Below are 12,353 nucleotides of genomic sequence, written 5' to 3'. Positions count from 1 at the left end.
ATTTTTCCGCTCATTTTTATATTGACGTGGCAGGTGAATTTGCAGTGAAAATCATTTTCTAATATAGTACAATTTAATGTGCATAAGAAGATTTGGTAAACAGTATTATTTCAATATTTACCATGAAAAAAGAGAATAACTTCTTGATATAGCAATATGAAACTTAACTAATTTTGTAAACCAGTATTATTTTCAAATATTATTTCCAAAATAAAAGAGAATAATATCTTGATATAGCAAAATTATTTTTCAAGATTATTTACCAAGTGTAGAATAATTATATCTTCATAATTATAGTAACATGCAAATTCATGTCATTGCTACTTGTTTACTTCATATTCCTATTTGCTTAAACAATTAGTTTTCTTTAATAATTGGGTAATTTCACTTATAAATAAATTTTTTAAAAAATAATTATACGAACAGTAATATTTTTTCAAGATATATTAAAATGTGATCAAATTTGTAATATTTTTGACTCTCCTTAAAAAAAAATTCAAAACATCATTCAATTATTCAAAAAAAATTAAGCTTTATTATAAAAAAATAAATTTATATTAATTTATTAAAAATTTAAACTAAAGTTATTTATAAAAATATAGTTATGAAAAAAATAAATATAAGATCTCACTTGACTATATTTTAGCCAAATCTATAATCTATAAAAACTACGAACGGAGAAACAAGATTGACACGTGTCAGACTCTCAGCGAAAATTTTCCCGCTCATTTTTATATTGACGTGGCAGGTGAATTTGCAGTGAAAACTATTTTCTAATACAGTACAATTTAATATGCATAAGAAGATTTGAAAATAACAATATTATTTTCGAAGTATTTACCTTGGTAAAAGAGAATAACTTTTTGATATAGAAAAATGAAAATAAAAGAGAACAATATCTTGATATAGAAAAATTATTTTTCAAGATAATTTACCAGATGTAGAATAATTATCTCTTCATAATTATACTGACATGCAAATTCATGTCATCGTTACTTATTTACTTCATATTCATATTTGCTTAAAAAAATTAGTTTTATTTAATGAATAATTTTACCTATAAATAAATAAAAAATAATTATACGAATGGTAATATTTTTTCAAGATCTTTAAAATGAGATCAAATTGTAATATTTTTGACTCTTTTTAAAAAAAAAATCATTCAATTATTCAAAAAAATTAGGATTTATTATAAAAAAAATTAATTTATATTAATTTATTAAAAACTTTAAAGTAAATTTATTCATAAAAAATATATTTATGAAAAAATAAATATAAGATCTCATTTGACTATGTTTTAGCTAAAAGTAGTCGAAGAGTGAGCTGTTGTCCGTTGAACAACCAATCGAAAAGGTTAAAGTGACATAGTCTGGGAACTGAGATAAAGTGACATGAATTTGGATCTCACTCCATAATTTCACTCATGCAATTGCAAACTACTTGCTTAATTTCTATCTGTTTAAAAAAAGTAATTTTACTTATTAAATAGATAATTCCACCTAAAAATATTTATATTAAATAAAAATTATACAAACGGTCTTTTTTTCAGGATCTTTACAATGAGACCAATTTTAAAATTTTTTTGACTCTTTTTAAAAAAATTGAGAAAATCTTTCAATTATTCAAATAAAAAAATAATTAAGCTTATTAATATAAATATTTTTTTTTTGAATTGTGAATTAATTGTATTCATATAATTGTTGTAACAAACTTAAGGTATTCATAATACATTTTGTTTAACCATTTATTATTTTCATAATTTTGTTGAAAAGAAATTTTAAATATTCATTATATATATATATATATATATATATATATATATATATATATATATATATATATATATATATATATAGGGAGAAGTTCAAGTGAAAATCATCCTTATATGAGAACCGTGAGAACCATAAAAGGTGTTACTTTTTTCAGAAAAACATGTTACTTTGGATTTGTATTTTTTTCTGACAGTTATTGTTTTTTGGTAAAAATACCAGATTTTTTTAAAAACAAAAGTAACACAGTTTTTATGCAAAAGTAGCACGTTTTCTTTAAAAAGGTAACACATTTTTTGGTTCTCACGGTTCACATAGAACCGTGGTTTACACCTGAATGCGATCATATATATATATATATATATATATATATATATATATATATATATATATATATATATATATATATATATATATATATATATATATATATATATATATATATATATATATATATATATATATATATATATATATATATATATATATATATATATATATATATATATATATACACATATGTATATATATACACATATGTATATATATATATATATATATATATATATATATATATATATATATATATATATATATACACATATGTATATATATACACATATGTATATATATATATATATGTATATATATATATATATGTATATATATATATATATGTATATATATATATATATGTATATATATATATGTATATATATATATATATATATATATATATATGTATATATATATATATATATATATATATATATATATATATATATATATATATATATATATATATATATAATATCTTTAAAAAAGTAACAAATAACCTTCTTTATAATATTTGAAGTAAATAATCATTAAAAAAATATTATATAAGTATAAATTTAATTCAAAATTTTTTTTTTCAATCTCCATGCAAGTGAGACGGTGAGAGGGTAGACCCGAAAATCTAATTTGCACCCAAATCTGATATATTTGTCATTAGGCTAATACATTACAGGATTCACACAAGACAAAAATTAACTATACATAGAGCTGTTCCAATGTGATCCGACCCAAACTGCAATCGATTTTTACAACCGACATATAATCGTTAATCGAGATTACCCAAACCTAATAGTGATCGACCCGAGTCATACTCGACCCGAATTATGCTCAAAACCGAACTTGATCCGGCTAAAACCGACTTAACCCGAATGAATTCTTAATCGAAATGCTGTAAACCTGAACCAATTTTTAACATAGAGATATGAACAACTCATGTTCAATCATCTTATTAGTTAATCTAACAAAGTAATAGAAATTTTAATAAATTAAATTTTATACATATATGGTTTCATATATTTAGAGTTAATGATCAATGGTCAATGTTTATTTAACTATTTGTAATTAAATTAGATGAAAAATAATTAAACTTTAATTTTAATTTACAGTCAAACAAGTAAAAGTAACAAAGTAATAATATTTGCATTTTAACTTTTTTGCCTTAACTAAGGGGAATCTTATCATCAATTAAAAAACGTCTAACAACTTAATCTGATATTGACTCGATCTATATTAATTAGTAATTCGTAGCCGAATTCTACAGGAAAATAATAAACGAACCCGGCCTGTATCCGGTAAAATCGAACCAATTATTAACCGATGACAGTCCGAGGCCGATTGACTACTCGACACGAACTTCAACCGACACCGAACCGATGCTAACCTGATAGCTCAAATAACTGATCTTCAACCAAACCGTGACTAACCGACCTGACCCGAGTGTGACCTGCCGTAACGCACATCCAAAAAATAACCGATCCGAAATACAACTGAACCGAATGACACCCCTCCAAAACCGACCCGATCACCCGAAAAAACACCCCTAACTATACACAAACCTAATGAATTTCGTCTTAAAATCATTAGCAATGGGAGTCCATAAAGCTTATTAACCCAAAACCAATTCGGTAGTAGTTGATTGATTTCTACTCGACTGTGTTGGTTGGACTCTGGAGAAGGAGCATATAACTTTTCAAGCTTCCATTTCTCTGTAAGTTCATGTTCTCACTTTCTACATTCTCCTTCTTCAATCTAGATCCACTTTTCTCACCTACACATACTCAAAAACCCAATCATTTCAATTTCCCAATTCTCAATTCCCCATCTTTTTACCCAAATCAATTGTTTTTTCCATCTGGGTATTAAATTTAAAGGATGAAGGAACCTCTAAATCCAGCAGAACCAATTGGGCAAAACATAATCAAACTAATTAGTAATGTATGTTTTTCTGTCTTTGTATTTGCCGTTTTAATCATCACTGTTATTGCAATCACATACCAACCTCCAGATCCATGGCTGCAATCTGCTCCTGCTCTTACTAAGCTTTTTACCCAGGTAGAAAATTCTACTTTTAAAGATGATTCTTCTGTTCTTAAAACTGGTGAGGATTTAGTTTTATCCCCTGCACTTGCTCCTTCTGTTTCTAACCCTATTACTGAAATTGGGATTACCACTTTTGAGAAGAATCTTACTCTAAATTCAACCCTTAGCCCATCTGTTTGTGCTGAGGATCTTACTGTCGTTAATTGTTCGGATCCTCGAGTTTTGATTGCTATTGAGCGTTTTAATTTGAGGCGTTTTAAGTCCATTGTGTTCTTGGAGTATGCTAAACCTGTTAATGGGTCTAAATCTAATGAATGTGATGTAGCTTGGAAGTTTAGGAATAGGAAGGAGAAATCTTGGAGGAAATACAGGGATTTTCGTCGTTTTAGGATTGGGGTTGGGGATGATTGTGCTTATAAGGTTGTTGGTGCTAATGGGTGGCATTCTGGTGTAAATGCTAGACGCCCTAGGCCGATGCGTATGAATGGGAACAATCGAAATCCAAAGGTTGTCGCTGCTTCGTTTCGTGATAATGAGATTAATGATACTATACCCAAGATTAGTTCTGATAATGCTTTTAGGAGAGGGAGGTACTTGTATTATTCGCGCGGTGGGGATTATTGTAAAGGGATGAATCATTATGTGTGGAGTTTCTTGTGTGCCTTAGGGGAAGCGCGGTATTTGAACCGGACTTTTGTGATGGATATGAGTGTTTGTTTGGCGTCACAGTATAACCCTAGTGGCAAGGATGAGGAGGGTAAGGATTTTAGGTTTTATTTCGACTTTGAGCATTTAAAAGAGGAGGCTTCGATTGTGGAGGAGCGAGAATTCCTTCGGGATTGGAAAAGATGGGACAAAACCCATAAGAGGAAGATTCCGGTGAGGAAGGTTATGAGCTATAAGACCACACCGATGCAACTAAAGAAGGAAAAAAGCAGCATTATTTGGAGGCATTTTGATGCTCCTGAACCCGATAATTATTGGTACCGGGTGTGTGAAGGACAAGCGGCAAATTACATTCAAAGACCATGGCATAAACTTTGGAAATCGAAGAGACTTATGAATATAGTTTCGGAAATTAGTGGGAAAATGGATTGGGATTTTGATGCGGTACATGTGGTTCGAGGAGAAAAGGCGCAGAACAAGCAACTCTGGCCCCACCTGGATGCGGATACATCTCCCGAAGCTATTGTCTCAAAGCTTCAAGGCGTAATACAGCCTTGGAGAAACTTGTATATTGCCACGAACGAGCCTTTCTATAACTATTTCGATAAATTGAGGTCGCACTATAAGGTGCATCTGTTGGATGATTATAAGGAGTTGTGGGGAAACACAAGTGATTGGTATAATGAGACTACTGCTTTGAATGGTGGTCGACCAGTCGATTTTGATGGATATATGAGAGTTGAAGTAGATACCGAAGTTTTTTTCAGAGCGAAGACACGGGTAGAAACGTTCTACAACTTGACTAGTGACTGCAAGGATGGCATCAATACATGTTGATCAGATTTGGATGGCGTTCGTTAAAAGCTTACATAAAGATGATCTTGCAGTATGTTGTTCATACCCTTGTTTATTAGCATCATATCATTCTATGATTATCATTTTGATACCTTTTAAATCTCAACCGTGATTTGATATAGCCATTAGATGATGTATTCTTCTTCGATTGTTTGAGTTAATTTTTGCACTATATTGTAAAATTTGTGCTGTTATAGATGTCTTTGTATCAAATACAAAAAGGCTGGTAATACCTTATTTGCATATGCTTGATCTCTGATGTCTGATCTACTAACAATGGAATGAATAGCATTCTACGTCATAAAAATGCGATAATACTTGGGATTGCGGTTACAGAACGCTAATGCGGTAATAAGAGTGTGATGTGGTTATCATAGCGCCTAAATATCGGTTGAAACCATAAGATATCCCTTGATACGGCCCAAAACACGATTTTGTTACACCTTTGCAACATGGGAAATATCGGTTCGTTTATTTTGAAAATCTTTACAATGCAGCTAATGCCATGCCATGCGATGCCGCCTTGTTCTTACTCTATGTTCTACGTTGTCAAGATGTGCAAGTATATTTTATCTAATTTGTAGTGCTTACTGCCTTTTTGAGATGTCATTGGCCAACTTTCAAGTGTTTTTGTTCAATTGATAGAAGGTAGAGTATGGGTGAAACTGTAAATGAGAACAATAGGCTTGCGATCAGTTCAAGTTCGGTTCAAGCAAAGCTCAATCAAAACTCGACTCGAAATAGTTCGCTGCGATACATTAGCCTCAGCCGAGCTGACTCATAAAGCTCACAAATCGGCTTGAATTTATCAAAACAATTAAACATTTAGAAGAATTTTAGCTTGAGAAATGGCAGGTTTTGAAGTCTAAATCATATGGATGGTGTGCTATCATTATCTGAGAGCTGGTACACTTTATCACCCATCTGGGTGATTGTATTCAATGTTTGTTTCGCCCAACAAATTGATATTACTTTATTTGCTTCCATATGTAGACGCCTCACTTGCAACAATCTCCATATCTCTTCGATAACGGTATGGTCTATTGTCATTAAACCCTTTCTAGACTCTACTAAGAGCTGCTATGAACAGAAAATACTGGATATGATAATGAAATAGACCGTGCAAGTACAACAAATCTTTGTTGCACATAAAAAAAAATACATCATCACATTATTTCAATGTCCAATAGCTTGCGCATCCGGAAATAATAGATAAACCGATTGCCTGATTGAATAAATAAATGCAACAACTAAATCTAGATGTAAATATAATCCTTATTTCATTAAAAACACATAATAAACAAATAATTGAATAAATATATGAATAAAAGAAAGGTGTAACTACCATTAGGCATTTCATCTTATTTCTTTGAAGGCAATGGAGTATAAACAGCTTGAATGTCATAAAGAGTTTCATATTTGAACACCAACAGTTTTACAGCCTAAATCGGGGTTCCAACTACATGAGGCGAAGTAGGATGTCGGTAAAAATCGACAATCTAAGATCTGCGATTGCAAACTGTTGTATGTTCTTTCGGGAGTATTGTAAACCGACTATATAAATGCACAATTAGCAAAGAGAAACATCCGATCTGCGACACTGAGCACAAACAAATGCACCATCTTCATAACCAATATATTGGAACACTCGACAGTCGTTCATCATTCTGTCACACCAATGATTCTCTAGGAGGATCGGCTCTCTTTGCAGAATGGCGTTCCACAAATGATTCCACTAATGGGTTCACCAAATGAGGTGCCTCGTCCTGCAAGACAATGCCATTTACTCAGAACCTGTAACCGAACTGAAGTAGATACCACGAAATGCTTATTGCTCCCCGTTGCCGCAAAGATACAGACTCGAGGAATTTTAGGCGTGCTGATGACAAAACATACGAAATGTAATCTAAAATGAATGTTCAAACTTCAAAGCTATGTTACTTGGACTCGGGTACTGATGTCAGATACTGATATGTGTCCAAGTGTCCAATACGTCTAAATATTCAATTTTACGCCTAAAATAAAGTATCCAATGTCCGAGCATCAAGGATCGGACACGGGTACGTGAAGAAAAATAAAGAGTTCGAGTAATATAGCTTCAAAGTGATTAAGAGAAAGAAAGACCTGAGGACAATGGCCAACACCAGGCAAGACAACAAAATCTTCAACAGTTTCAAAGTTTCCATAGGCTCTTCCAAGCTCTATGGGTTCCCATGGATCTTTGTCCCCCCAAGCAACTAATACCGGGCACTGCAAACAACAGAATCTCGCAAAGTTTAATCTAACGGCATACCAATTTGCCTTATTTCATTACGAACATATATAAGAATGATGAATGTGTTGACAGAATAGGGCATCGGCTGACCTTGACTTGAGGCAATAGCTCTTCGGGAAGAGGGCCATCCGAGTAACATATAAACTCCAAAAACACATCAACAGCACCAGGTTCAAGCCCAGGAAGAAGGATTTTCTCAACTAGTTCGTCTGTGACCTGATTGGTATCATGGTAACACTGAAATAAAATCCGTTAGTCGACTAAGCAAAGCATCCCTTTCTACCTCAATGATAAAATTTCCATCTTACAAACTGTTCTGCGTAAGGTACTATGAATCTACCTTGTGTTTCATCATAATTAAAACAATTGACAAAAGAGTATATGAATCTACCTTGTTTCATCATAAACATAACCATAAGTGCCCGAACCCGCAGGTAATATTTTTGTTCCGCAACCCGCCTGTTTAACTTAGCGAGTGGGTAGTACCCGTCCGAATATTAATTTTTTTCCAATTCGTTGTCCAAGTCCGCTCGTTTTTTGAGCCGGTTGGGTTGAGCTTGACGGGTAGCCGCCCATGAACAGCTCTACTATGAAACAATACTTCAACTCAGTGTCACATAGTTTGCTATCTATTTCGCTTTTGAGTTCATAATTTGCTCAAAATGGACCAAAAATAGCTTAATACCAACCATAATTAATTTTTTCCGATTTGCGATTAGTAGGTTGATTAGCGAATCATGTGACACAGCTTTAACTAAACCACTAAGTTCTAGAAAGATTGCATGTAGTTCCATACATTATATACCAATCATAAATCATGTACTCTAATTGGTTTTGAAAGTGCAATAGCATAATCAGACAGCAGTACCTGGCAAAGAATGTTCCTCACAGATTGAGGTGTGGCTACTGATTTGAAAAACAATTTACCGAGAACACTATTCCTGTCACCATCCAAATCAATAGATGTTATCGGTTGATTTGAAACAAAGCAAACGAACAATTGGCAGTGAATTATAGCTATTATTTACCGCAACAAACTCTGAAAACCTTTTATCAAAGGTCTTCCAAGTGGAGGTTGCTTCTTAATGTGGAGCATACGAAGAGATATGTTTAGAAGAACAAGACCCTTGCAAATCTGTGGTTCCATAACTGCAGCGGAAAGTCCAACAAGACCTACATGTAATCATCACATTCTTAAGAAAAAAGAAGTGTATGTGAATTTACTTGGTTCAGTTGCTTTCAGAAACACCAAGACAGGAAAAAATAAACTTTTATCAAGGAAAGAACATATGATTGGAAGACACGGTCATAATCAACAACCCAGTTTTTTCCGCACATTTAAGGGTCCGGGGGGATAGCAGACATATCATACCCATGCCCCCTCCAAGAAGAGGGCACGGAAAAAAGTTTGCACATAATCGAGACCTGAACTGTGATAGCTGACTAACAAGTGGAGACTCAGTCGTACTGTTCAAGTGTCCATGAAGTGTACCACAGGGAGCACATGCTAAACTTTACGGTGTGTTTGGATAGCATTTTAGAAAGGGAACGAAAGGGAGGGAAGAGAAGGGAAAGGGAAAGAAGGGGAGGGGAGAGAAATTGAGTTTCCTTCCAAATCTTTCCGATGTTGGAAGGATTTGTGTAGTTCAAAATGTTCGGGACTTCTCCCCTCTAATTCCCTCCCTTCCATTTTGGTATCCAAACGAGGGAAATGTCTTCCCCTTCCTTTACCTCAGTTTCCTTCCATCCAAACATAGTGATAATGATTTTGTCCAAATTGATGAGTTGATTAAGGGAATGGCCTAATCAATTGATGTGAATTACTGCTAAGAAAAAATATAACGCAATATTTAGAAAAGAATTAATGCCAATAACAGGCAAGTGAAAAAGGGTAGCCACCTCCAATAGAGTTGCAAATAAAGAATGCTTCATCTTTGACTACTTCTCGACAAAAGTCATTTAGCTGAGAGGCCCATGTCTCGAATGTATAGAAAGAAGAAAGACCAAAATCACGAGGGTTGGGTTTGTCAGAGTAACCATAACCAATGAGATCAATGGAGTATACCCTGTGTGACATTCCCAAAATTGGTAGATTTTTCCTCCAATGATCACTGTTGAGAATCAAGGGAAAAAGACAATCAATGAAGGAAACCATCCATTATAATTCTTCAACTAGAAAGTCATATTAAGTTGTGTATTTTGAACATGGATATAATTGTGCATACAATGGTGGATGAAATTCATAATCAAACTTAGTAATAAATCAGCATTGCAATAGTTTAGAATATCAACATTACCTCGATGGAGGTCTCTTATAGTAATGGGGCCAAAGATTTATAAGTCTTTGGGTTCTGATTACAATGGACAATATTAAAATGGCACATTAAAATATGTGTTGTGTTTATTTCTTATTAATGTGAAGTTATAATTATGTTTGCTACCAAGGGTCATTCAGAAATAGCGTCCCTCATTTTGGCCTAGGTAGGAGGTGCTTAATTATACATTAGGGTAATGGGTTGTTGAACATTGCCCCAATGCCTACAAAAGAATTCTAACCATAGTGCAAAAATAAGGCCGCATCACCATATCGCGACTGTATTGTAAAAGTTTTTGAATTTACCGCAACCGAAATATAAGCCACATTGACCGCGAAATCATCCGTAGTGACCGCTATCACCTAGGTGAGATAAGGGGTTCAACATAAACATCCTTAGTTAATTGGCCATAAATGCTAGATTAAAGCTTGAAAATGCATTAATAATCCTACATTAGCCTAGTGTCTGAGGGCTTTTATTTAATTATTTCGCACTGATGAAAGGGGTACGACTCTCACCACCTAAGAAAAGAACGGTTACTTTCCTTTGCCTAGGTAATCTCTATCCTACCAATAAAAAGGCTTGAAAATGATATGAACAAATATAGATATATTAAACAAAACTCTAGTTAAAGAATCATGAAAGTTGGACCTTTATTCACATTTAAATGGAATAGGAAATAAATTGAAAACAATAGAAAGACAAACCAAAAAAGAAAAATCACCTGTTAGCTCCAAAGCCATGAACTAAAACAAGTGCAGGGCCAGAATCTCCACAACACTGATACCTAATTGAATATCCCCTCCATTTCCACATGCTTTGCTTAAGAGATTCAAAGATAATTAGCTTACCTAATCAAAAGAAATGATCGAAGAAAGGGAATAAAAAGAATTATAACATACCAAGATTGAACAGATGGTTGAACAGACTCATCTTGAATGGTGTTTGCAGGGTGATCAACAGAAGAAGATTTGAGTTCAAATAATTTGGAATTTGGTGTAGAAAATGCTGTTGGGAATTTGGGAATTAGGGATTCGAGACTCAAAAACAAGGGTTTTGCAGCGATTCCCATTTCCATTCCCATTTTTATTCCCAGGTAGTTTGATGCTCTGTTTCTTTGGGTGGTGCAATGGAAGTGGAGGTTTGTTTTGCATGGTAGAAATGGTGAGCTCCAACAGCAGCTCGACATTTGCAGAAACAAAGGCATCAGCAGTCAACAGTATTCATGAGACTGATGAGTGATATTGCATTGCGTATAAACCTTTGAACCACAAACTAATTCTAAGCTACTACTTTTAGTAAACAAAGTGTTTGGTGGTTACGCTTGCTCCAAGTCTTTCTCATCTCTTTCTTTCTATTTTATCGTAGGCTAAAATCTTACGTGTTAAAACAAATTTGATAATTTAAAATTTGCCCAATTTATAATCGAATTTAATTTGATTCAATTTCAAAAATAATTTATAATTATGTAAAAAAACAATATACACACAAAATTCGAATTCAAACCAACCTGAAACAATTAACTTAAATCAACTTGATGACCCGAATGAACACATCCACCTAAAACTAACTACGACGTGAAAACTCTTATATGAAATTGTTTCATTGTATGACCGATAGATACGAAGAGTACAAATAGAAATTTTCAAAAAAAACACAACTAATTTTTAAAAAATTGAAAAAACATTTATTTTTAGCTATACGATCTTCACTTTGATTGTTAGTTGATTCACTTTGCAGTTAAAATAGTCACTTTGGGTTTTAAATTATCACGTTCTCAGCCCTCACTTTGTAGTTAAAATAGTCATTTTGAGTTTTAAAGTCTAATGCTAAACAACTAAAATGGATATTCTTTACTTCCATAGAAGATATTTTAAATAACTAAATTGAGCGTTTTATTGAATTGTCAATTTTAATATCTAAAATGAATTGTAAAACATTAAAACAGCTAAATGTGAATATTTTAAGTATAAAAGCGTAAATTATCCAAATTTAAAATTATCTCACAATAAATTGGACTTTTTTTTTTATAGATGTATGAACAAACACTTTATCTCATGTCTTAAGGAGAGACAAAACATAGCTTAGACTGCAAAA

The 12,353-nt window shown here is 32.7% G+C and overlaps 2 protein-coding genes across 2 annotated transcripts; one reads left to right on the top strand and one right to left on the bottom strand.

The window, feature by feature from the left end:
* Window positions 1–3,702: 3,702 nt before the first annotated feature.
* Window positions 3,703–5,909, top strand: LOC130817374 (uncharacterized). The gene has a single exon (XM_057683037.1). The coding sequence runs from the start codon at window positions 3,978–3,980 to the stop codon at window positions 5,646–5,648; it is 1,671 nt and encodes a 556-aa protein (XP_057539020.1). The 5' UTR covers window positions 3,703–3,977; the 3' UTR covers window positions 5,649–5,909.
* A 1,088-nt stretch (window positions 5,910–6,997) lies between these two features.
* Window positions 6,998–11,587, bottom strand: LOC130817375 (uncharacterized). The gene is made up of 8 exons (XM_057683038.1): window positions 11,159–11,587; window positions 10,981–11,073; window positions 9,841–10,052; window positions 8,970–9,114; window positions 8,810–8,882; window positions 8,032–8,178; window positions 7,791–7,916; window positions 6,998–7,432 (listed from the first exon to the last, which is right to left on the bottom strand). Exons 1-8 carry the CDS (start codon window positions 11,461–11,463, stop codon window positions 7,337–7,339), a joined length of 1,197 nt encoding a protein of 398 aa, XP_057539021.1. The 5' UTR covers window positions 11,464–11,587; the 3' UTR covers window positions 6,998–7,336.
* Between the last annotated feature and the right edge of the window lie 766 nt (window positions 11,588–12,353).

Source organism: Amaranthus tricolor, chromosome 7, assembly GCF_026212465.1.
Source record: "Amaranthus tricolor cultivar Red isolate AtriRed21 chromosome 7, ASM2621246v1, whole genome shotgun sequence".
Lineage (NCBI taxonomy): Eukaryota > Viridiplantae > Streptophyta > Magnoliopsida > Caryophyllales > Amaranthaceae > Amaranthus > Amaranthus tricolor.
The sequence above is the reverse complement of the archived record's forward strand: the minus strand, read 5'-3'. Positions and strand labels throughout refer to the sequence as shown.

Excerpts from the sequence above, each read along its gene's own strand:
- LOC130817374 (XM_057683037.1), top strand. The coding sequence starts at position 3,978 with ATGAAGGAACCTCTAAATCCAGCAGAACCAATTGGGCAAAACATAATC.
- LOC130817375 (XM_057683038.1), bottom strand. The coding sequence starts at position 11,463 with ATGCCTTTGTTTCTGCAAATGTCGAGCTGCTGTTGGAGCTCACCATTT. Across the intron at positions 10,053-10,980 it reads CATGGCTTTGGAGCTAACAG|TGATCATTGGAGGAAAAATC; the intron begins GTGATTTTTCTT and ends GATTCTCAACAG. Across the intron at positions 9,115-9,840 it reads TATTTGCAACTCTATTGGAG|GTCTTGTTGGACTTTCCGCT; the intron begins GTGGCTACCCTT and ends GATTACATGTAG.